At 34.8% G+C, this 27,863-nt stretch overlaps 1 protein-coding gene across 5 annotated transcripts in view; it reads right to left on the reverse strand.

The window, feature by feature from the left end:
• The window catches only part of NAA16 (N-alpha-acetyltransferase 16, NatA auxiliary subunit), a 67,276-nt gene that overhangs the window by 14,062 nt on the left and 25,351 nt on the right, over positions 1 to 27,863 (reverse strand). For 4 of the 5 annotated variants that reach the window (XR_009530270.1, XM_060079830.1, XM_060079829.1 and 1 more), the window contains 5 exons: positions 25,266 to 25,372; positions 10,281 to 10,353; positions 7,733 to 7,902; positions 7,237 to 7,389; positions 158 to 286 (listed from right to left, as the gene is read on the reverse strand). Coding sequence is in view for 4 of the 5 variants with exons in the window: in XM_060079830.1 (XP_059935813.1) it covers positions 158 to 286; positions 7,237 to 7,389; positions 7,733 to 7,902; positions 10,281 to 10,353; positions 25,266 to 25,372 (632 nt within the window). In the remaining variant the exon portion in view is untranslated. Of the gene's footprint in view, positions 1 to 157; positions 287 to 7,236; positions 7,390 to 7,732; positions 7,903 to 9,862; positions 9,904 to 10,280; positions 10,354 to 25,265; positions 25,373 to 27,863 lie in introns of those variants that run through there. The other variant, XM_060079832.1, reaches the window with a different exon arrangement.

Genomic DNA, 27,863 nt, shown 5'->3' on the forward strand with positions numbered 1-27,863 from the left:
CACAACTTCTGAATGTTTGAAAGGCTAAAGATCAAGAATTTTTTCACAATGAAGTTTCCAAAGTAGTTATAAGAGGTAGATGATCCCATGTAGAAATCTACCTGCTTTTTTTGTCACCTTACAGCAGAAAAATAAAGCCAAAACTCTATTAACTTACCCTTTCTACTTCATGGCATTTTTTCAAAGCATCCCCATATCTTCCCAAACGCTGATACGCTGAAATGCATTCTGTTTGAAACCACATACATTGCATTTCATTTAGATTTTCCATGGCAGATGTTCCTTCCTGAAATGGAAGCAATCATAAATAAAGGAAGCAAACAAATAAAAGAGATCCTTAAAATCTCATTTTTCTCTTTTACAACTATGTCTACAAGGATTATTATGACAATAAACAGCATTAACAAATTATATAACAAATATATCAATGTGCTTCCAAAAGGCTCCTATCAACTTAAAATTACATGTCTTATTTTCCAGCTCTGTTGAGATATTCAACAACCTACATAGAAAAGACTGCAGATTACTGAAGCTAAGTTTTCAACACCAAAGCTTTTACTCAATCTATTTAAGACAGTAATCCTACGAAGCACTGCCTATCTTTTGTCTATTAAGCAAAAGTTACTTACTTCATCTTTCCTTGCCAACTTAGGATCACTGTTATTTACAACATCATTTTCAAATCGCTTACTAGTAGTTCCAAGCCTGCTTTTCAGTTTCCCAAGTCTCCTCCCTCCCCTCCAGGCTATCAGTTGTCACTTCCTTTGTACCCATGTGTCTGCTTCTAACAGCATGTCCTGTTCCATGCCAACTATTTGCAGTGGGCTGACAAAACCAAATAATGGAATTTATTAAGAATATTTGTTAGCTCAGGCTCAGTGTGTATTCTAGAACAGTGTAAGACATAGAGTACCTAGTTTCAGCGCAGGGGCACTGGAGTTTTGTCACAATTTAGAACAGTTATTTAAAATATACTTTATGTGACCCCAGGAAAGATGGTAAAAATATGGGTACATTTATATAAGTTTAATATTCACTTCTCTTTCACACCCATTGTGAGTTCAATTTCAGAATTCAAGTATAAAAAACAGTTATCTCTGGGTAAAGGAAATTATGGTGGTATTTTATGTCATCTTTAGGGCTGCATATATATTCCATTTTTTGATGACTACATGTTTATAAGAAATCTACATTATTTTTCATTTCAAAACTTTACTAACTAGAACTTTCCAACTTGCATCAGCAACTCTACAAATATTCTAAACTGTGAAGAATCCGCAAGAAGGAAATATGAGCACTTCACTCACTTATTACCAAGCAGATATAAACTGAATATCAGAGTCATTAGCAATTCTCCTCCCCCAGTTCATTGCTATCCACCACACATTAGGGACATGCCTGGCCACGGGGTGAAGCAGTATGGATACACTAACAGGCCCTCCATACAGCACAGCAACTTGTCAAGAGTGGATGATCGGAGATGATTACGATGAGCAAGCGGAGCCCCAGACTCTGAGGACTACCCTCCTCAAACAGCCAACCTTTCCCCTTCTTTCTTCCCCTTCATTCTTCTGGGCCTTTTCAGACATATCCTAGTCGGCTGTGATTTGCTGTGTGGGTGTTTTTTGTTTTTTGTTTTTTGTTTTTTGAAAACCACTGAATTTATTTAACTTAAGAAGTTTTATATACTCATGTCTAATTGTACTTTATTTCTAATCTAGCTTGGCCTTCCAGGTGGTACTTTTCTCTACAAGCATCACTGCTTTTACATCTACTCTTGGACTTCTTCTAATTTCTAATCTTCAAAATTGTGACACAGTGGAAAGGGCATTGAAGAGTTTGAGCCCCAGTACTACTGACTATGTGACCAAAGATGATTCAGGTAACCTCTTCAGAGCCTTAATTACCTTGCTGTAAAATGTCATGTGACTTTACATGTGATTAGGTGCTACATGAACAGAAACAGTACCATTTTCCTAATTTTATTTTTCTCTAATACCCATCATCCTTTTTTTATTGATATAGCTGATGTACAATAATTTGTTATAGGTGTATAACAGTAATTCACAATTTTTAAAGGTTATACTCCATTTACACAGTTATTATAAAATATTGGCTACATTCCCTGTGTTGTACAATATATTCTTGTAGCTTATTTATTCTATACACAATAGTTTGCACCTCTTAATCCCTTACCCCCATCTTGCCCCTGTCCCCTTCTTTCCCGGCCCACTGGTAACCACTAATTTATTCTCTATATCTGAGAGTCTGTTTCCTTTTTGTTATATTCACTAGCTCTATTTTTTAGATTCCATATGTAAGTGGTATCATACAGTATTTGTGTTTCTCTGTCTGACTTACTTCACTTAGCATAATACCCTCCAAGTCCATCCATGTTGTTGCAAATGGCAAAATTTCATTCTCTTTTATGGCTGAGTAGTATTCCATTGTATATACATATATACCGCATCTGCTTTGTCCATTCTTCTGTTGATGGACACTGGTTGCTTCCATATATTGGCAACTGTAAAGCTATGAACATTAGGATGCATATATCTTTTTGAATCAGTGTTTTCATTTGTTTCTGGATCTATACCCAGGAGTGGAACTGCTGGGTCATATGGTATCTCTATTTTTTCTGAGAAACCTCAATCCTGTTTTCCACACTGGCCACACCAGTTTAGATTCTCACCAACAGTATTCCCTTTTCTCCACATCCTCACCAACATTTGTTATTTGTGGTCTTTTTGAGGGCAGCCATTATGACAGGTGTGAGGTGACACCAGACTGTGGTTTTAATTTGTGTTTCTCTGATGATTAACGACATTGAGCATCTCTTCATACACCTGCTGGCCATCTGCATGTCTTCTTTGGAAAATGTCTATTCAAGTCTTCTGCCCATTTTTTCATCACATTGTTTGTTTTTCTGACATTGAGTTGTAAGAGCTGTTTATTTTGGATATTAACCCCTTATGGGTCACATCTTTAGCAAATCTTTTTTCCCATTCAGTAGGTTGTTTTTTCATTTTGTCCATGGTCTCCTTTGCTGTGACAAAGCTTTTAAGCCCAATTAGGTACCATTTGTTTATTTTTGCTTTTATTTCCTTTGCTTTAGGAAACAGATTCAAAAAAATTGCTATGATTTATGTCAAAGGGTGTTCTGCCTATGTTTTCTTCTAGGAGTTTTATGGTTTCCAGTCTTACGTTTAGATCTTCAATCCATCCTGAGTTTATTTTTGTATATGGTGTTAGAGAATGTTCCAATTTCATTCTTTTACATGTAGTTGTCCAGTTTTCCCAGCACCACTTACTGAAGAGACTGTCTTTTCTCCACTGTATATTATTGCCTCCTTTGTTGTAGATTAATTGACCATAAGTGTGTGGGATTTATTCCTGGGCTTTATCCTGTTCCACTGATCTATGTGTCTGTTTTTGTGCCAATACCATTCTGTTTTGATGACTGTAGCTTTGTAGTACAGTCTGAAGTCAGGGAGCTTGTTTGGGCTATTCAGGGTCTTTTGAGTTTCCATAAAAATTTTAAATTATTTGTTCTAATTCTGTGAAAAAACACCCTTGGTATTTTGATAGGAACTGCACTGAATGTATAGATTGCCTTCAGTAGTATGGTCATTTTAACAATATTAATTCTTCCAATCCATGAACACAATATATCTTTCCATCTGTTTATGACCTCTTCAATTTCTTTCATCGTGTCTTATAGTTTTCTGAGTACAAGTCTTTTACTTCCTTGGATAGGTTTATTCCTAAGTATTTTATTCTTTTTGATGTTATGGTAAATGGGATTGTTTCCTTAATTTCTCTTTCTGATAGTTTGTTGTTAGTGTATAGAAATGCAACAGATTTCTGTATATTAATTTTGTATCCCGCAACTGAATTCATTAATAAGCTTCAGCAGTTTTCTGGTGGTACATTTAGGATTTTCTATATACAGTATCATGTCATCTGCAAACAGTTACAGTTTACTTTCTTTCTAAATTTGATTCCTTTTATTTCTTTTTCTTGTCTGATTGTTGTGGCTAGAACTTCCAATACTATGCTGAATAAAGGTGGCAACAGTGGGCATCCTTCACTTGTTCCTGATCTCAGAGGAAATGCTTTCAGCTTTAGAAAGCATTTAGAAATGATTTAGAACATTACTGATGTTCTGTCTGGATGATCTGTCCATTGATGTAAGTGGGGTATTAAAGTCCCCTACTATTACTATGTTACTGTCATTTCTCCCTTTATGTCTATTAATATATGCTTTATGTATTTAGGTGCTCTTATGTTGGGTACATATATGTTTATGATTGTTAGATCTTCTTCTTGGATTGACCCCTTGATCATTACCATCATTCTTGCTAATACTTTGCACCACCACTACATCTGCCACTTTGCAATTACTGTTGATCCTATGCCATATGAGTTTTAGAAACACTAGTTTGTATCCTACTACATAATTCTAAAACATGGGTTTTAAAGAGTCTACCTAGGGCTTCCCTGGTGGCACAGTGGTTAAGAATTCGCCTGCCAATTCAGGGGATACGGGTTCAAGCCCTGGTCTGGGAAGACCCCACATGCCGCGGAGCAAATAAGCCCATGCACCACAGCTACTGAGCCTGCACTCTAGAGCCCGCAAGCCACAACTACTGACCCCATGTGCCACAACTACTGAAGCCCACGCAACTAGAGCCCGTGCTCCACAACAGGAGAAGCCACTGCGACGAGAGGCCCACACGCTGCAACAAAGAGTAGCCCCCGCTCGCCGTAAATAGAGAAAGCCCGTGCGCAGCAACAAAGACCCAACGCAGCCAAAAAAAAAAAAAAAAAAAAAAATAAGAGTCTACCTAAGCTAGAATCCTGTCTCCAAACGAATGACTAGCTGGGTGATCTCCAGCTGGCAGAGTAATTGACCTCTCTAAACATTCTCTTAACTGCAATATGAAGGTAATGATATAGGATTATATATACAAACAATATCATGTATATAAAGTACTTGGTTCAGTGATTAGTAATTGTTAGAGCCATTTTTCTCTTTTCCCTTACAAATGGTATACAAATTATTAGCATCACTCTAAATACCAGAAAGTAGAAGTCAAGCAGGTTCAGATGAAAAAGCTCTTTTATGGACTTCCCTGGTGGCACAGTGGTTAAGAATCCACCTGCCAATGCAGGGGACATGGGTTTGATCCCTGGTTCAGGAAGATCCCACATGTCACTGAGCAACTAAGCCCGTGCGCCACAACTACTGAGCCTGCACTCTAGAGTCCGCACGCCACAGCTACTGAAGCCCACACGCCTAGAACCCGTGCTCCACAACAAGAGAATCCACTGCAATGAGAAGCCTGCGCACTGCGACAAAGAGTAGCCCCTGCTGACCACAACTAGAGAAAGCCCACGTGCAGCAATGAAGACCCAACACAGCCAAAAATAAATTAAAATTAAAAAAAAAAGAAAAAGCGCTTTTATGATGAGAAACAACTAATGGTCTATAAGTAGTAGCCTTTAATGAAAAATTAAACCTATATGTGTATATGTACATCACATGCATAGGCCATACATTGCTTCTTTCTCATCATAAATATATACACAACACAGATATATGGTATACGTACGTTAGACGTGTGTGCATGTGTGTGTTTGTGTGTGTATGAATGACATGTCATATGTCAATACCAAGTAATGTCAGTCTTAAATTTCTGGGTAATTTCACGGGTAAAAAATGATATATTGTTTTTTTCCCTGATTACTAATGAAGATATCTTTTGGCCATTCCATATTCTACTTCTGTGAACTAATTATTCATCTCCTTTGCCCATATTTGTACTGTCTCATCTTTTTCTTATTGAGTATTGTGTGTGTATGTGTATTTAATGTTTCTATGACATCATTCTTGCAAGTAGTTAAATTTTCACAATAAAAGTTCAAGCTATTCTGTGGCTTCTAAATTATAAGGGGTTTCCCTTAACACCCAGACACGACTAGAATCCAGTTAACATTTAAACAAGGTGGTACACTGGTGCTATATTAGTGATACATTAGCATCACAGAGCACAGTGGTAACTTATTCTCATCCTAAACAACTTACTTACAAACACCAGCACTAAAGCCCTCCACTTTGTATGTAATGCACTTGGAGATATAAATTATTTATTTTGAAGTATCTTAATTAAAACTTGGAAATCAAACTTGAAACATGGTTTTCTCATAATGACTCTATGCTACATTCAATGTGTAACTATTTCAGTGAATTCTTTGGCTTTCTTTATAAATTCTTTTCTTTTTATATGAGTTGGAAATATCTTCTCCAATTCTATGGTTTACCTTGTCACTTTGCTTATAATTATTTTTTGTTATACATTATCTTTAATTTTGATATAATCAAGTGTATCAATTTTACTCTTGTACTTTTATGTGTTTGGTGTCTTAAGAAATGTTTCCTACCTTGAGCCCTAAAGATAAACTTCTATACTTTCTTCTAAAAGTGTGAAAGGTTTGCTTTTAGATCTTTAATCCACCTGTAACTGATCTGTGTGCAGTGTAACAAGGATGTCATTTTATTTTTTTCAACACAAATAATTATCCAAACAACATCTTTTCATCTCTGATTTTTAAAGCACCTCTGATACATACCAAGTTTCCAAATACGTGTGAATAGTTTTCTATTCTGTTCCATTAGCCTCCTTATATTTTTAACCATAAACATGTACTGTTTTTACAATATAACAGAAAGTCTGTGTAGAAAAGGATATGAAAGGATGGTGAAAGATGAAACAAAAGGAATAAATGTTTAGCCTAAAAATTTGAAAGAACTTAAATTCTTAATGTCACAGAGACCAGTAGTCATCAGAAGTTAGTTCTACAGAGAAAGAACTCTATGAGCTATTATGAAGTTAAGACACTGTAACTGAGAAATTAAACAGCAGTCACAAATTACTAGTGAAACAAAAGAGCAATAAATCAAATCTTGCATATAAGCACTGAAGTATGGCATAATGCTTATTTCTGTATAAAGGTATTTTTGCTCCTGTTACTGCTTTTTAATTATCTCCCACCAGAAGCACATGCACATACATCAACCACAGTAAGAAACCATACTTAGGATATGAGCTAAACAAGATTAAAAAAAATAATAACAGAAGTGAATTCTTAGGAACTTCAGCAGCAAACTTCACACATCACCACAGAACTTAACTTTAATTTTACTAACTCAGACAATTACACGCTATTTCCTACCCTTGTGAACTTGGAGCACATTTCCTCTGCTTCTTTTACCATATTTGCTCGAAGCATGTATTTTGCACATTTGGAGTTGATGAATCTATCAGCTGTGTCTAAAGACTGAGCTTCATCCATCCACTTGGCAGCTTCTCTGAGATTACCTATATGCTTTAAGAAATGAAAGTATTAAAGAAATCACTGTTTATGATTAAGAGAATATGGGTACAATATAATGGAAAAAGTTCTTAAAGACAAATTAGAAATCTGTTACATTTTGGTCAAATTTATCTAGAAATCTTTAGATACATTACAATTCATATTTACTAAGAGCTGAATGGAACTATTAATACTGACTATACAACTATATAACATAAAACTTCTTAGGATTACTAGAATATTAGGAATAGATTATCAGGGTGTCCTAAAAGTTATCTCTACACAGAAAGAACTCCAAGCATTCTTAAAATGGCCAAATTCTTCAACTACTCAAAAAACATGACAAAGATTTTACCTTGTAAATTTTTGCTTTCATATAGAATAATTCTATTAGAGTTGGAGTACTAGCAATTGCAGCATTAATATAATCCAAAGCCAAAGAATACTGCCCAAGTTTATCAAAGTGCTGTGCCAGGAAATACTGGACCCAGAGTAGTGTTGTTGGGGGTTCTGTCTCCCCATTCTCTGCAATCAAACAAATATAAAATCATTACAGGGAATGAGGCAAAGTAGAGCAACTCACATACTTTCTTTCTCCCAATGCATACTGAAATTAACTATTACGATAAGCAGTAAAAATCCAGCAAAAAAGACAAAGTTCAACAGAAAGAGATATGACTTCATGTCATAAAGTTCAAAAAGTAGCAGCCAAACAGAGAAACAAGATGCTGGTTTCATAGGCTTCTACCCATACCTCACTCCAAAGAAATACTTTGGGGAAAAGAGGTAAATCAATCTAACTCTACGAATTCTCAGGCTGAGAGCATAAGGTAGGAGGTCCAGGAAAAGTCAAGGAAAATAGCTTGAAGAAAAGATGTCCCTAACTACCACTGCAAAATTTCCACAAAGGCAAGAATGGCCAGGGCTTACTTAGCATTGTAAGTAGGCCTCGACACTACATCAGGGAAACCCAAAATTGAAGAGTATTAGGAGGACACATTCCTGACAAGATGGTCACACTGAACCAGCAGAGCTCTACCTGGTTCCCCATTCTGTACACTCAAGCTACAGAAGAGCAGATAAAGAAGTACCAAGCACTCAAAATGGATTTCAGAAGGGAAGACACACAGGTATAAAATGAGGGAGAAAGAGCAGAAAGGAGAATTTACTCATGCCACCTCAGAAGACACAGAAGGTCTCCTAGACTAGATGACCAAATGAAATGACAACAATGAAAACACACAGATTAGCATAAAATTAAAACACAAATAATAAACATAGGCAAAGAGCCAAGCATTTATCTTGCTCCTCTCATATAAACTATATTTCAGGGGAACCAAATATTTGATGAAGCAAAGTTCTTTACTTGGGATTGACAATATATACACTAATATGTATAAAATAGATAACTAATAAAAATAAAACTTCTCTGTAAGAATTCCAGCTAATAAATGCAGAAGGAATGATGATTAGAATGAAATAAGGGATGAAGGCAACGATTCTCAGTGGCTGCAAAAATCATTAGGCCAATGAAGAACATTTAATAGGCGTATTAGGCTGACAAACATCAAAACCCTGATCAATCTTAATATCACAAAAAGAGAGACAACCAGAATGTTTTCTGCCTTCAGATGTGATATAACAGGAAGTACAAAATGTCACATATGAAGTATTCACATGGAACCTGAATCTAATCAAGCCTGTAAATCTAGGGGAATTGCCTGGCAGTCCAGTGGTTAGGACTCCACGTTTCCACTGCAGGGGGCATGGGTTCAATCCCTGGTTGGGGAACTAAGATCTCACTTGCCACACGGCAAGGCCAAAAAAAAAAAAAAAGTCGGTAAATCTAACTCGAACTTTGTAAGAAATATGGATGACAGCAAAATGTATTAAATGATACCATGAGAAAACAATCAGCCAAATTCAAAACATGGTATGTTCCACAAGACAAATGACCTTTTCACAAACAGCCTTTTAAAAAAATAAATAAATAAAGGGAAAGGAGTGGACAGTACTGCTCAAGATTAAAAGAATATCAGAGACATAATAGTCAAACGTGAAGTGTGGACCTTAGTTGGATCCATATTCAAATAAACCAGTTATACAATTTTTTTAAATAATTGGGAAAATTTGCATGCGGACTGGGTGTTAGATACTGTGGTATGAGAGTTAATTTTGTGTAAGACAGCACTTGTGTTTAAGTGTTTTAAACAGTTAGAGATGCATACTAAGGTACTGACAGGGGAAACAGTATGTCTGCTTTAAAAATACTCCAGGAAAAAAAAGTCAACAGAAAATACTTCAAATAATACTGGTGAAACACTGATAAAAGAAGGCAGGTGATGGGGACACGAGGGTTCATTATTTACTTCTGTGTCTGTTATTTTATTGTGAAATTTGTTTCAAACTAACAAGAACAAAAGGGCGATAATAAAAGATGCAAGAAGAAACCAAAGTTACCATTTGCATGACTGAAAGCATTCTAGAGTGTTTTCTAAATAAAGCTGCCTTGATTTACATATGCCCCTACAAACAGAAAAACAAAGAACCAAATTACACAGGATTTATAGTAATATAAGAGTAGAAAGAACAAAGAAGTAGGAATTCAGGAAAAATACATTTCAACATAAACTAACTACTTGATCTTGGTCAAGCTGCTCAACCTCTCAATTCTGTTTATTCATATTAAAATGGAGTTAACTCCCCCCTGACAAGATCAGAACATTTTTAATTACTTAAGATTGCAAGTGCTCTTCTCATTTCATTCACTAATTCAAAAACTATTTAGGGAACAGCTATCATGTGGCACATAACATAATAAACATAAGATAGTGTTAGTGTAAGTGATTAAAAATGGATTGAAGTGAGTAATCAAATTTCAACTCAATCTAATTCAAACTTACCGTAAGGGCTAAAAAAGTCACACGTTTTCAGAGAGGCTTCATAATTAGTAACAAGCTCCTGGATTATAGAAATCTGTTAAAGAAACATAGTTTTAAAATTTAAAAATATTTTCTGAAGGTATTTTTATTTACTATGGATTAAATTAGATTTGGAAGCAATATACAGCTTATTTCAGTACAATAAATTAACTATAAATTGGGGTGTCTGCTTTTCCCCACTCCCTGTGTTGGGGGAAAATGAGAAAAACAGAAAACGTACTGCTCTCTTATAGTAAAACAGAATCTCATTAATTTCTCATCTCAATAAATATCAATAGTTTCAGGTTTTGATGGACAAATCATCACTAGTTACCACACACTCCTTTTTTTCTTTTTGGCCAAAGAACACACCTGTATAATTTATTATTATTAACAATTTATTTGCCTTTTGCTTCCCATTGTTACAGGGTGAAGTTGTAAGCCATTATATATTCAGATTTTCTAAAATGTCACTCATTACAAAAAAGTCAAGTGAAATAATCTAAATTATACAGTGAGTTGATGAAGTTAAATAAACTAACTAGATGTTTAAACTACCTTTGTTTTTAGTGATCATTTTGATAGATTTTCATTCCAATGCTGCACTTAGGTAGGACTGAAATATTATACACTACACTGTAAACATGCTATGCCCTGAAAGTGCAAAAGAAAAGTGACATGAGTTAGAAGTGGCAGGGGAAAAAAGTAGCTTCTATGCATGGTTTGTTTTAAATGTCTGTTGATGTTACCTGTTCAAAATGAGTTAGAAAATATAACCACCTTATTTGTGAACTTCAGAAAAGCAAAGGTCAAAAGTGAAGAAAAACCATTAAAACTTATAATATTTGTGACCAATACAGTATTATTTTAAAACCATTCCACTGACAGCAGTCAAAAAAAACAAAAAAGATCAAATTAAAACACTTCTCAGTCTTACATATCTTTCTGACAAGAATGTTGCATTGTAGGGCAAAATTCTCCTAGATTGAAGGGGAATAAGGAATAGGTGGGACAGTACACATTAAAAGTGGGGGAAAATATGTAAGTAACATATAAAAAACAGAACATGAAAAGAATTTACACACATTATGACTTCACTACAACATATATGTATAGATACATACTCATTGGAAATATGACCAAATGGATTAGGGCAGTAGAATATGAGGACACTCTTTTAAAACACAATAATGCTGTATTATTTTAGTAAGATTTTTAAAGCAAAGACTGTTTAAAAAGAATGGTTATTAAAATGTGAATAGACCTATAACTAGTAAGGAGATTGAACCAGAAATCAAAAACCTACCAGAGAACAAACATATGGCTACCAAGGGGGTAAGGGGACGTGGGATGAATTGAGAAACTGGGATTGACATATACACACTGCTATGTATAAAACAGATTAACTGGGGCTTCCCTGGTGGCGCAGTGGTTGAGAGTCGGCCTGCCGATGCAGGGGATGCAGGTTTGTGCCCCGGTCCGGGAAGATCCCACATGCCGCGGAGCGGCTGGGCCCGTGAGCCATGGCCGCTGAGCCTGCGCATCTGGAGTCTGTGCTCCGCAATGGGAGAGGCCACAACAGTGAGAGGCCCACGTACCACAAAGAAACAAACAACAAACAAAAAACAGATTAACTAATGAGAACCTACTGTATAGCACAGGGAACTCTACTCAATGCTCTGTGGTGACCTAAATGGGAAGGAAATCCAAAAAAGAGGGGATAATGTATACATATAGCTGATTCACTTCGCTGTACAGCAGAAACTAACACAACATTGTAAAACAACTATACTCCAATAAAAATTAATTTAAAAAACAAACAAACAAAAAACCTACCAACAAAGAACAGCCCTAGACCCAATGGCTTCAATGGTGAATTCTACCCAACATTTTAAAAACTAATACCAAACTCTGCCAAAAAATCAAAAAGAAGGGAACACTTCCAAACTCATTCTGAGGCCAGCATTACTCTCATACCAAAGCCAGACAAAAACACCACAAGAAAACTACTGACCAACACCCCTGATGAATATGGATGCAAAATCCTCAACAAAATACTAGCAAACATGCCTCAGCAGCATATTAAAAGGATTATACACCATGACCAAGAGGAATTTATTCCTGGAATGCAAGGATGGTTTAACATAAAAATTGATCAATATAACTTGCCACATCAACAAAATAAAGGAAAAATATCCACATGATTATCTCAATTGCTGCAGAAAAAGTATGTGACAAAATTCACCACCCTTTCTTTATAAAAACATTCACCAAACTATGAATAGAAGGAAACTATCTCAATATAATGAATGCCAAATATGAAAAGCCCACAATGAACATCATACTTAATGGTGAGAGACTGAAAACATTTTCACGATGATCAAGAACAAGGCAAGGATGCCTGCTTTCATCACATCTACTCATCACAGTACTGGAAGTTCTACTGCTGGAAGGCAAGAAAAAGAAATAAAAGGTATTCAAATAGTAAAGAAAGAAAGAAAATTATCTCTGCAGATGATATGATCTTACTAGTAGAAAACCCTAATGATTTCACAAAAAAACCTGTTAGAATAAATGAACTCAGCAAAGCAGCAAGATACAAAAAGTCAATACACAGAAATCAGCTGCACTTTTACACACACGAACAATCTGAAAAGGAAATTACTAAAGGGATTTCATTCACAACAGCATCAAAAAGAACAAAATACTTCGAAATTAACTTAACCAAGGAAGCAAAAAACTTGTACAATGAAAACTATGAAACACTGCTGAAAAACATTCAAGATGACACAAATAAATGGAAACACATCCCATATTCATGAATTGGAAAAATTAATATTATTAAAATATCAATACTACCCAAAGAGATCTATAAATTCAACATTATCTCCATCAAAATCCAAATGCCTTTTTTTTTTTGCAGAAAAAGAAAAGCCCATCCTAAAATTAACATGGAATCCCAAAGAACCCCAAAGAGCCAAAACAATCTTAAAAAAGAACAAAACCAAGAGGACTCACTCCTGACTTCAAAACTTACTACAAAGTTACTGTAATCAAAACAGTGTGGTACTGGCTTAAAGACAGACGTAGAGACTAATGGAATAGAACAGAAAGTCCAGAAATAAACCCTCGCATATATGGTCAAATGATTTTTGACAAGGGTGTCAAGACCAATCATTGGAGAAACAGAAGTCTTTTCAACAAATGGTACTGGGAAAACTGGATATCCACATGCAAAAGAATGCAGGTGAACCCTTACCTAATACCATGTACAAAAATTAACTCAAAATGAATCAAGGACCTAAATGTAAGGCCTAAAACAATAAAACTCTTAAAACATAGGACAAAAACTTCACAATATTAGATTTGGCAATGACTTCTTGGATGTGATACCAAAGGCGCAGGTAACAAAAGAAAAAACGGACAAATTGGACTTCATGAAATTTTAAAAATTTGTACACCAAGATGCCAGCCATAGAGTAAAAAGGCAACCCACGGAATAGGAGAAAATATTTGCACATCATGTATGTGATAAGAGGTTAATAGTCGAAATATATGGAGAACTAAAATTCAACAACAAAAATCCCATTCAAAAATGTTTGATAAAATACTTGAATAAACACTTCTCCAAAGATATACAAATAGCCAGTAAGCACATGAAAAGATGTGCAACATCACTAGTCATTAAGGAAATGCAAATCAAAACTACAATGAGATGCCACCTCACACCCAGGAGGATGGCTACCGTAAAACAAAACAAAACAGAAAACAACTGGAGACAAGGATGTGAAAAAAATTGCAAACTTTGTGCACTGCTGGTGGAAAATGGTACAGCTGCTGTGGAAAACAATGCAGCAGTTCCTCAAAAAATACAACTACCAAATGATCCAGCAATTCCACTTCTGGCTATATATCCAAAAGAACTGAAAGCAGATCTCTAAGAAATATTTGTACATCCATGTTCATATCATTGTTCCTAACAGTCAAAACGTGGAAGCAACCCAAGTGTCCACGGACAGAAGAATGGATGAGCAAATGTGGTATAGACATACAATGGGATATTATTAAGCTTTGAAAAGGAAATTCTGAAATGTGCTACAACATGGACGAACCTTGAGGACATTACGCTAAGGGAAATAAACCTAGTCACAGAAAGACAATTACTGTATGATTCCACTTATATGAGCTACTTAGAGTTGTCAAAATCATAAAGACATAAAGTATAATGGTTGTTGCCAGAGGCTAGAGGGAGGGAAAAACAGAAAGTTATTGTTTAACAGGTACAGAGTTTCAGTTATACAAGATGAAAAGAGTTATGGGGATGGATGGTGGTGATGGGTGCACAAAAATGTGAATGTAGTTAATACCACTAAACCATACACTTAAAAATGGTCAACATGGTAAACCATATGTTAAGTGTATTTTGCCGCAATAAAACAACAACAAAAAGTTCTAAAAGTGCAATCCTCACCATTAATATCATAAATGTCAGCATTAGCATCATTAGTAGTTTGTTAGAGATGCAAAATTTTGACCAAACCCCAAATTTATAGAATCAGAAACTCTGAGTCTAGCAATGCTTTTAGCAAGCTGCCAGATAATTCTGATATACCCTAGAGTTTGAGAACTGATTTTTAAAATTGCTGCAATAAGACTATTACTACAAAGCAAAATAAAAACTAATAGGCATTTTTAGGGACTTGCCTGGTGGTGCAGTGGTTAAGAATCTGCCTCCCAATGCAGGGGACACAGGTTCGATCCCTGGTCCAGGAAGATCCCACATGCTGCAGAGCAACTAAGGCCCTGTGCCACAACTACTGAGTCTGTGCTCTAGAGCCCGCGAGCCACAACTATTGAGCCCGCGTGCCACAACTACTGAAGCCCACACGCCTAGACCCCGTGCTCCGCAACAAGAGAAGCCACCGCAATGAGAAGCCCGTGCAGCGCAACGAAGAGTAGCCCCCGCTCGCCGCAACTAGAGAAAGCCTGTGCGCAACAACGAAGACCCAACACAACCAAAAATAAATAAATAAATAAATTTATTTATTTTTAAAAAAGTAATAGGCATTTTTAACCCACCAGGATCAATCTCACTGAGAGTATGTGTAACTTAAAAAACGTTCAGGCTTAGAAATTCAGTACTCAATTTATGGAAGCAAATAGTTTTCCATGAACTTACACTGCCATCTACTGGCAGTTACTAAAACCACAGCTAGAGCTTTAAATAAGGGTGTACCTTTCCATCTCCAGGGTGAAATAAATTTTTTAAATCAGTTTTAATCATTTTAAAAAGTACAACAAAATATATACTGAAGTTACACATAATTCTTCATAAAGGAGTGTAAAACACTACTGAATAAAATAGAATCTCCAGCTTCAGAACTTCAAAACAAGATTTGAGGAAATAAATCAAGGTAATGGAAAGTTCACATGAAATGTCCTAAATAAAAAAACTGCAGAGAACACTGTCATTCCGGGTTTATTAGGCATATTTATTGAACCTAAAAAATGTATATTATAGTCATTCACTCAGTAATTAAGTGAACAATTCAATTTTCCAAACTTGTCTATGAAAGTTAGTCTAAGGAGTTTTACTAAGGTATAAAGGACCCATTTTACTTCAAGTTTGCTTACCATTTATATTTCAATAATACTGTATAACTGTATATTCAATTATATAATTGTATACTGTATAACTATATTCAATTATACAATATAACTGTATATTCAACTCCTTGCAAAACAACATGTAATGGCTATTCTTGAAAATAGCTATCTGCCGCTGCCAATTAAAATCAAGAAAGCCAATCCACTTGTTAGGTATCTAAGATCACAATAAAACTTTAAGCCTCAAAATAGCTTAAATTATACAGTCAAAATTTTTTATGAACTAAAAAAATTTCCAAGTTCAACCACCTTCTCCTGATTTAAATATTTTCTTCTAACAGTTATAATTTGACCAGGATTGAAAAAGCTTTGTTTCTGCTAACAAAATCTAACCTGGGCAAATGTGACTATTGTAGATAATTTCCTAAATTACTGCCCTTATCCAGCTTTTCTTATGTATGAGTTAAGAGAATTCTTTACTAACCTTAAAGACAAAGCCCTACAAACCACATCTGATACACAATTTTTCACAATATAAATACAGATCCCATTTTAAATGTTACTGTAACATGAAAGGCACTGAAACTGTCTTTTCAGATTTTTTTAACCCAAATTAGAAAACTAAGCACAATAGTTTATCAACAAGGACCAAAATTGTTGGATTAATTTCTAATAAATGTACAATTAACAGTGATGATTTTGGTTTCAAAGGAGCTAGCTAGAGGTAAGTTGTCCAAGAACTATGACACTAAAATGAAACTAGGTAACTTCTTACAGAGATGAGGTGTGATGGGTGGGGATGGTGAGAGAACGACCAGTTCTTGAAAACCCTCTCTGAACCAAGCACTTTACAAACTTTATCATTTAATTAAAGAACACAGCAACTCCTTAAGTATTATCTTCCTCAACTTTATGATCCAGAAACAGATTCAGGTAGTTGCTCAAGCAAATGTGTGATGGAGTCAGGATTCCAAACCAGGCCGGATTCCAAACCAGGCCTGATTCCAAAGCAATGCTCCTTTCCCTATACCAGTATTTCCCAAAGAGTGGTACCCACGCTGTAACAAGAGATGATTACAGCTAATTCACCAACTGAAACTTTTTAAGTTAGATTTTAATTTTATGTGTTTTATAAAAACGATACTAGCACAAATCTGTGGTTTTTACGAAAAACAAAAAAAAGTAGTCAAATTTACTGAAAAATATTTTTAAAATAATACTATAGGTGTTATGTAGATTTGGCAAAAATTGTGAAGGGGATTAATAAATGTCAGTAGACATTATACTATACTGTGATACCTTCCTAGGTATTGGAATACCTAGGAAAAGTATTGGGTTGGCCTAAAAGTTTGTTCGGGTTTTTCTGTAAGATGTTCTGGAAAAATCCGGAAGAACTTTCTGGCCAACCCAATACTTGCTTTTATTTTCTTCTCCCAAAATTTAACTGTTTTTAAACAAACAAAAAATGAATTCATGAACATCATTACAATTAACATTAACTGTTGATCAGCATGTCTGAAAAATACTAACTCTGATACTGTTACCACTGCAAATAATGCCTTCTGGAATTTTTAAAGACAGAACTGTTATTGACTCATTTTTTTCCTTTTTGTGAGAAATCCAGGATTCTCACAAAGAAACATTCTTAATGTAGTCCTTCTATTACTTAGAGCATCTAAGAAAAAAATTCCTTATATTGCCCTGAAATACAAATCAAACTCTTGCTTTCCTTGCCAATTATTCCCCTATATCACCTTCTGAAACACCTAGTTTTCCAAAAGTATATATGAAATGAAGCAATTTTAGAATCATTTTGCTTGACTATTAACTGTGAAGCCATTTTTACAATGATAACAGAATTCTAATATTTTTATAATGCTGTTTAGCTTCATTTTTTTCCTAACTTACCTTCACAATTACAGTTAGGTAGTAAACAGATAAAAAACTCAAATTTTATACCTGCCTGAGTTAATTAAAAATAAAGAAAGAACCAAAGATACCTTACAGATAATATATTCCAGGATTAAAATCTAGTTTACCCACCACCTCCACCAACAAATTATAGTTGTTTCCCACTAACAACAGTCAAACAATTTAGTACTTCCCGTAGAAATATTCCAGTGAAGTTCCTGATGATTCTCTTTCTTCACTGAACAGGCCAAGTTTTTTGTAACTCTTTGGGTCTACAGTCACCAGTTTCTAAAGGGCACACCATACCTCCACACGTTCTTTAACTGAATGAGGATCTTGGACTCTTTTCATAGTATGGGCAGATTTAACACAAAAAAATGTCCTCTGAGAAACAGCCTACCTCCCCTTCCTGTGTATGGACAGCCATACATACACTTTTTGTTGAGACATCTATGCTTCATCCAGTCAGTCTCATCAAGTACTCAATTTCCATGTTCTTACTCATATTCACTGCACCTGTGCACTGATGTCCAGCTTCAATGGAATCAAATGCACCTGTAACAACCCATGCAAACCTTGATGATTCACTGCCTTCACTCAATAGTCTGACATAGTGAATAGCTACAGAACAAAACTGCTAAATACTTTCCATTATAGGTGAAAATGGAAGCCCAGAATTAATTTCTACCTCTTATTTAGGGTCATTCTGGTTTCTTTTAAAACACTAAAACAATTTTTTAATGTATATACTGTAGCCTTGACAGTTGAACTAAAATTAAATAAAAACTGATTTTACTCAGTATCTTTCTGTGCAAATATAGATCTTTATCCTTAGAAAAAACATTTTTCTCATCGATTAAATCTGCAAAGTAAAAAACAAAAATACAGAACCCTAAGCACATGTTAGGGGAAAAAAAAACTGGAAAAAGATGAGAAAATTAAACCTAAAACCAGCATAAGTAAGGGTATAATAAAGATTAGATTGGGGAACTAATAAAATAGAAAAGAGGGGTGGGAAATCAACAAATCGAAAACTTGGCCTTCGGAAAAGATTGACAAAAGTGCCAAACCTTTAGCTAGACTGACCAAGAAAAAAAGAAGACTCAAGTTATTAAAATTAAAAATTAAAGAAGAGACATTACTTACTACTGACTGGAAAGAAAATGATTATAAAGGAATATGATGAACATATATGCCAATACTGGATAACTTAAATGGACAAATTTCTAGAAACACAAATTTCAGAAACCAAATAAGAAGAAATAGAAGATATAAATAAACCAATAACAAGTAAAGAGTTTCAACAGGTAATCAAAAACTACCCACAAAGAATCCTACCAAATATTTAATACCAATCTTCATAAACTTTTCAAAAAAAAAAAAAACAGGAGAGAACACTTCCCAACTCATTATAAGGCCATTATTACCCTGATAACAAAACCAGACAAAGACATCATAAGAAAACTACAGTCCAGTATCTGTTAGAAATACAGATGCAAAAGTCCTTAATAAAATACCAGCAAATTGAACCTAGCAACATATATAAAGAATTATATAGCACAACCAAGTGGGTTTTATCCCACTAATGCAAGGTTGTTTAACATCTGAAAATCATTTAATGTAATACACAATATCAACAGAATAAAAACAATAAACACATGATCATCTCAATAGACAAAGAAAAACCATCTGACTCAATCCAACACCCTTTCACAATAAAAATGCTCAACAGACTAGGAGTAGGAGGGAACTTGCTCAACATTACAAAGGGCATATACAAAAAAAACCATAGTTAACACAGTATTTAATGGAGAAAGACTAGATGTTTTCCCACTGAGATCAAGAACAAAACAAAAATGTCAATTCTCATCATTTCTATTCAACACTGACAGGAGGTTCTAGACAGGGCAATTAGTCAAGAAAATGAATAAAAAGGATACAAACTGGAAAGGAAGAAATAAAACTTTCTATTTGCAGATGACAGAAATTCATTACACCAACTATAACAACTAATAAACAAGTTCATCAAGGTTACAGAATATAAGAACAATATACAAAAATCTACCGTATTTTATATACTAGCAATAAAAAACCCTGAAAACTAAATTTAAGAAAATAATTCCAATCCGAAGAACACAAAAACACTAATCCAAAAAAGATAGATGCACCCCTATGTTTACTGCAGGATTATTTACAATAGCCAAAATATGGAAACAACTTAGATGTCCATCAATGGATGAATGGATAAAGATGTGGTGTATATATACAATGGACTATTTACTCAGCCATAATGAAGTCTTACCATTTGCAACAACACGGATGGACCTCGACGGTATTATGCTAAGTGAAATAAATCAGAGACAAATGTCACATGATTGCACTCATATGTGGAACCTTAAAAAAATTTTTAAAAACAAAACAAAACAAAACAAAAACAAACTCAGACACAGAAAACAGATTAGTGGTTACCAGAAGGAAAGGTGGTTAGGGGGTGGGTGTGAAATGGGTGAAGGCGGGGTGGGGGGGTCAACTGTATGGTGATGGATGGTAACTAGGCTTGTAGTGGTGAACAATTTATAGTGTACGCAGATATCAAATTATAATTGGCCCTATATAAGTTTCAGGATGTACACCTAAAACTATATAATAAAAAAAAGAAAGAAAATACTTCCATCTAGCATAGCATAAAAAAATAAAATACTTAGGAATAAATCTAACAAAAGATGTATAAGACTTATAAACTGAAAACTACAAAAAAATTGTTGAAAGAAATTAAAGACAATCTAAATAAATGGAAAATTTCCAATGTTCATAGACTGAAAGTCTTAATAGTGTTAAGATGGAAATACTTCCCAAAGCGATCTAAAGATTCAATGCAATCCCTAGAAAATCCCAGCTGGCTTCTTTGTAGAAGCTGAAAAACTGATCCTAAAATTCATATGGAAATAAAATAAATCTTTAATGGCCAAAAGAATATTAAAAAAAACAAACTAGAAAGATTCACACTTCCTAATTTCAAAATTTACCCCAAAGCTACAGTAATCAAGACAGTGTGATACTAGCCTAAGGACAGACATACAGATCAGTGGAACAGAAATGAGAGTCCAGAAATGAACCCTCACATTTATGATCAATTTACTTTCAACAAGGCTATCAAGACTTTCAATGGAAAAAAAAAACCAAATGGTGCTGGGAAACTGGACAAACACATGCAAAAGAATGAAGCTGGGCTCCCACCTCACACCATATACAAAAATGAACGCAAAATGAATCAAAGACTTTAATGTAAGAACCAAAAGTATAAAACTCTTAGAAGTAAATATGTGTAAATCTTCATGACCCCGAATTTGGAAATAGGTTTCATATATACAACACAGAAGCAAAAGCAACACAAGAGAAAAAAGATAAAATGGGCTTCATCAAGACACTTTTAAGAAAGTGAAAAGACAATCCACAGAACGGTAGAAAATATTTTCAAATCATATATCTGAGAAGAAACTTGTACCTAGAATATATTTAAAAATATTACAACTAATAATGAAGAGACAAATAACCCAATTAAAAACTGGGAGAAGAACCTGAACTGACGTTTCTCCAGGGAAGATATACAAATGGCCAACAAGCACCTGAAATAATGCTCAAAATAATCAGTCATCAAGGAAATGCAAAGGAAAACCACAAGGAGATACCACTTCACACCCACTAGGATGGCCATAATCAAATATCATATAATAACAAGTGGATTGTTGGTGAGGATGTATAGAAATCAGAATCCTTATACACTGCTTGTGGGAATGTAAAATGGTGAAGGTACTTCGGAAAAGAGTCTGACAGTTTTTGAAAAGTTTAAACATGGAGTTACCATTTGACCTAGCAATTCCACTCCCAGGTATACGCACCCAAGAGAAATGAAAACATGTACATGCAAAAACTAGTACACAAATGTTCACAGCATTATTCGTACCAAAAGGTACAAACAACCAAAATGTCCCTCAACTGATAGATAAAATGTAGTATAGCCATACAACTGGACATTATTTGGACATAAAAGGGGATGAAGTCCTCATGCTACCACATAGGTGAAAATATTTATGCTAAGTATAAGAAGCTAGAGAAAAAAAGGCCACATATTGTTTGATTCTGTTTGTATGAAATACCCAGAATAGGCAAATCCATAAACAGAAAGTAGACTAGTGGCTGCCTGATTGGGGGAGTGCGGCAGGCAGATATGAATGGGGTTTCTTTTTCGGGTGATGAAAATTTTCTAAAATTACTGTGGTGATGGTTGCAAAACTCTGAATATACTAAAAATCAGTGAATTTGTAAACTTCAAATAGGTCAATTTTATTGTATGTGAACTGCATCTCAATAAAGCTATTAAGAGAACAACAAAGATACTGGGGGTAAGCTGCTGACGCTAAGTGGTAGAGGCCAAGGACACTGCCAAATATCCTGTGACGCACAGGACAGCCCCTAGAATTACGCAGCCCAACATGTTGGTGACGCAGTTCTTTGCTGTGGGGGGCTGTCCTGTGCACTGAAGAGTGTTCAGCAGCGTCCCGGGCTCCACCCACATTAGGCATCAGTAGCACACCCACCAGGCTGACAACCAAAACATCTCCAGACATTGCAGAATGTCCCCTGGGGGACAAAATTCCCTCCCCGCCCCACCTTGAGAAGCACTGCTCAGGAGGAAGAGGACTTTCCAAACTGTTTCTAAAACAATAGGTGAACTCCCACAATAGAAATAAAGATCAGCAAATCTGGTTACATTAAATTTTAGCTTATGTTTAAAAAAAAATCTCATTAGAAAAGCAAACATAAGAAAAGAAAATATTTAACACTGCTTAATTCTGGTGAGGGCACAGTGAACCTTTCACACACTTTGGTAGTGGCAATACAAATTGATGTTTACAAGAATAACAAAATGTTCATACCTTTTACCCATTAATTTATTCTGAGAATTTATGAGACAAAAATCCTAAGTAAAGCTATGTGTACATAGAAATACTTTTTTAACTGCAAAAACTTTGAAAATCAAAGTTCATTTGGAGGTATGATTTTGATAAAAGACTATGCTGTCATTAAAAAGAAGATATTGAAGACTACACAATAACACATTAAGTGCTTGTGAAATTGCTGGGGGGAAAAACCAAAATATTTATGGTCAAAATTCACAATTTAAAATGCTGGAGACATTTTTTAAATATACTTTTTGACACTTGTACTATATCCTAAGCTAACTTCAAAAGATAATTTTATTTTCATGGTACCTGACATGGATTATTCTTTAAGACTTGGAAGTTTACAAAAATATAATTGTTTATCAGCCTTAACCTCTTTGAAATCCTTCGAGAGTTAAAATGCAGCCCTTAGCTAAAAACAGGACTCACTGCTGATTAGAAATATGCAAATTTTAAAACGCCCTCTTGAGTAATCACAAATATGTGACCAAAATGATTTGAGAAGGATTTCCCATACTTGTACATTTTTTCTCACTATACTAAGTTCTGACAACTTAAACTGAATTTTCTGTAGCTTAATTCAATTCTCAAAAACACACGGTAAACATTCCTGTTGCGTGCTCAAAGATTAACACTAAAGAGATGTCAAAGGTTCGCATATAGATGAATGCATTCTCACTGCCTTCTTTAAAAATGCCATTTCCAAGCTTTATAAAATAAAATACCAACAAATGCTTAACACCTTTAAGATGGTAATTTTGGATCAATATTGGAGGGATTTTTTTTTTTAAGTCTATGCCTCTTATGAAAACTGAGAAAGCCAGTGAAAGCCCAGTGATAGCTTAAGAGGAACAAATTCTGTAAGGAATTCTGTAAGGAACAAATTCTGTCTTCAGTACTTGCTGTAAGACAGTGTTACAAAAGCACTACTCTATTCTCATTCACATACATGTTCTTTATTATTTCCGACATTTTATCTCATCTTTCTTCTCTGTCACCCTTGCCTAAATGAGTAAGAGAAGAATTTTGGCAAATGCTCATTTAAATAACCTACAAAAATTACTGGTAGGCACTGCTACATGTTTTCATATGAATCAATCAGTATAAAAAAAATCAACAGAAAAAATCAATTGCAGAAAAAAAATCGATAGCAGTACCATTGCAATCAAATAAAGCATACTACAGACATTAAATAATTGTTAAGTTTTGTTTGTTTGTTTGTTTGTTTTAATGTAAATGACACTTTCTACTAGTCGGGTACTATAGGTCTCTTTCCCGAAGTGGGGATCTGCCCAACTGGCAAGGAGACTGGGTGCACCAATGGTAGGAACAGAGTACAGAAGTTCTGTTAGCCATCCTCAGCCACTCCCCTCTAGATATTATCAGTTGTCCCTTTTAGTTTATGAAACCTGCTGCCAAAGGAAGAAAGTGTCAGTCAGTTATACCCAACACTGACTTTTTTCAATATTTTATTATTCACAATTATTACTAATTTACAAATAATTATGGGTCAAAACTAAATAAACATAAAGTGATATAGGTTTAACTAAAAATATTTTAGCATTTCTAATAAAATCTTTTCCTTATCCACTAGTTACTTTCAAAAACTGATTACAGAAAAGAACACAGATTTCAGACCTTAAGAAATAAGAAGCAATGCTTGGAAACAGAAGTATAACTATTTTCTATTAACTTTTAGTTTTCTAATTATCTCTCTAATATAAAACCAAGTCTATTTCCTAATTTTAAAAAGCAGAAAGTGATTCTCTTCATTCGAAAACTAGCTAAAACTACATTAAAATGTAGCCTATTAGTTAAAACTAACAGCGCCAAATGACATTTTACTGCTGCAGTAACAATTTTCCATGCTCTAACTTTATTTTATTTTTATTATTTTGTGTGTGTGTGTGGTACACGGGCCTCTCACTGTTGTGGCCTCTCCCGTTGCGGAGCACAGGCTCCGGACGCGCAGGCTCAGCGGCCATGGCTCACGGGCCCAGCCGCTCCGCGGCATGTGGGATCCTCCCAGACTGGGGCACGAACCCGTATCCCCTGCATCGGCAGGCGGACTCTCAACCACTACACCAACAGGGAAGCCCCATGCTCTAACTTTAAAAGCAAGCATAACGAAATCCAGTCATACCATAAAATAATAGATAATTAATCATGAAATAGTTAAATACAGACCTCGGGTGACAATAGGTCAAACTTAAAATCCCACTACAAAAGTATACCCATTAAAAACAACAATCTTTATTTTAGTGCTTTGATAAACCCTTTACTCGGTAAATTTCAGATTGACATTTCCTTTGATACTACTTATAGTACATGCATACAATTTCAGTTCATCTATTATTAGACTAAGGTGCACACTATAACTAGAATAGAGAAAATGAATCGTAGCATATTATTTACATGGAAATCTTTCTGTAATAATTAAGTTAGTAAAAAGACTACAGCAAATTGAATAAAGACCAAATTTTACCTTTTCTGTATTGTAATATAAAGATTTCAAAGTAGTAAACAAGGGTGGGCAGCCTTTACTGAAGTGAACCCTCAGGAACTTATCCATTAGTTCTCTAAATTTTTCACCTAGAAACAAAAGTGTACTTTGTTATACTTCAACTGATGCAAACAGTTCGCAAAATTATTTCATAAATAAAAATAAAACTCTTTCAGAAACAATGATTCCCCTATCCAATGTTTAAACCCAAAAAGTCAGTCAGCATTATTTGTTACCGCCAAAAAGCATAACACCAAATATCTCGGTTCGGTTGGCAAGTGTGTTTTCCCTAGATGCAGATTCAAAATATCTTCAAGGAACACTTCAAAAGATAGGTAAACAAAATGACTGTGCAGCTTTGAGGAAAAGTAACCTACTATCTATTCTGAATACAGTCCCCATAGGAAGTATCTTTCCTAATCTCACTGACCAGCAGAGGCTCAATCCTACTATCTCAATCCTACATCTCAGAAGGCACTCTGCAAACTATATAAGGATTCTACTGTAACCAGCACTATATTTAAGTAGCAGTCAAAATATCTTTTTAAACACTAACACGGTATTTACAAATATTTTCCGAATCAACTAGTGATTTATTTCAACAGTCATTCATTCCACAATCATCTATCAAGCACCTACTATGTGCCAGGCATTGTTCTAGGTATCCAGGATATAGCCGTGATTAAAACAAACAAATTTTTTAAAATTCTGCCCTCATGGAAATTATTAACATTCTAGTGGGTGAGATAGACAATAAGTAAAATAACATCCATAAGGCATCAGACAGAGCCCTGAGGCATGCTAACATTAGAATTAAATAAATACCCTGTTTGTACATCAAGTAAATAAATCTCCTATTACTGCTAAACCCTTACCAAAAAGTTTCAGTGTCACTTTTTAAAAGCAGAAAAACTTGAAAAAAATTAATTTTAAATACAAAAGCTCTAACTTTTTGACAATAAGGGTTAATATGTAAGGACGTGGATTTGCCCACTCAAAAGAAAAAAAAAAGATCCATATATGTCATGAATGTTTTAAGCTAATAAAGGAAGACTACTGAAATAACCTTTCTTAAGGTTTCTTTATGAATCACATTTTACCAAAATACTCAACAACCCAAGTGGTTCTTTTTATTTGTTGCGACTGACACTACTGAACAAAACATGCATACTCAACATATTACAGACGTCATAAATATTAAGAGGAGAAATTTAAATTTTATTGCGTGAAAATTTTATCCAATATAAAAACAGGATCAACATTTGTTACCTCAACTTACTACGAAGACTGTTTCCAGATGATCTCTAATCTTTATAACAGGAAGTGCTGGAAAGATTTGATCTCTAAAACTACTTTTGAATTTTAAGGAAGTAATCATGTATATTCAACCCAGAGTGGTATTTTGTGTTCCTTCAGTATACTTTGGATATAATCTTTTGAAAATCACAGATTATCAAGACTGCACAAAATTTCACTCTGGTTTAAATATACATCATTACTTCCTTAAAAATCAAAAAGTTTCAGAGATCAAATCTTTCCAGCACTTTCTCTGATATAAAGCAAAGGTTAACAGTATTGTGGCAGGCAGTCAGGGATGTTGTTGCTTACTTCGTGTGACACTGTCCACTAAAAACCTCAATTTCTCCACTGTAAGATGATGGTAACACCACCAGCCTCAACAGTACTCTTTCTCACACAAGATGAAAAGTATACAGCATAAGCACACAGCAACCACTCAATAAATGTTGTCTATCATGTACACCTTGACATCTGATAGCTATTGTATTTCTATAGTTAAGAATGTTTTCCACATTTGCTATCATCATCTACTGAGAAAACATGCATTTTTATCTTCATGTCAGAGGCTACTCTGAACTCCTCTTCAACTTTCTCAATCTATTTAGATCATACTGGCAATTTTACTTAAAAGACAATGTACTCAGCTCTCAAGTATCCACTATATTGAAAGCCTCTTCTCCCATTAAACTTTTATTTCAACTGTGCAGCTAGCTATGATAAAGAATGAGGAAGGTCTTATATACTGATATAGGACTGAATTCCAGATACAGAGTTAAGTGAAAAGGAAAACAAGATGCAGAACAATCTATGTCACTTTTGTACAAAAGGGGGAGAAGAAAGGAAAACTATACATAAACCCTCAAACACAGACTTTTGCTTGTATATGCAAAATGTATTTCTGGAAGAGTTAAACCATCTACTAGTAACCATGGCTGTCTCTGGGGAAGTAAACTTGGTGGCCACAGGACAGAGACACAGAAAAGACTTTTCAGTTAAAACCTGTTTTGCACCCTTTTATTCAGAACTGTATGAATGCACTGTCTAAACCAGAAGCCTGCACAGCTACTCAACTGCTCAGTCACACACTATATCCCAAAATTACTTACTATTTACCCATCTCATAATTTTTTTCTTTATATATAAGAAAAACTGTTTCACAAAAATAAATAACCTCCCTTCTTCCTAACTATTTTAAAATAATTCCTTAGTACCCCCATAGTCTTTCCTTTAGGGGGAAAAAAAAGCTATCTATCGATCATTATGTGCCGGACTCGGCCATAA

This window comes from Mesoplodon densirostris, chromosome 17 (assembly GCF_025265405.1).
Source record: "Mesoplodon densirostris isolate mMesDen1 chromosome 17, mMesDen1 primary haplotype, whole genome shotgun sequence".
Classification (NCBI taxonomy): domain Eukaryota; kingdom Metazoa; phylum Chordata; class Mammalia; order Artiodactyla; family Ziphiidae; genus Mesoplodon; species Mesoplodon densirostris.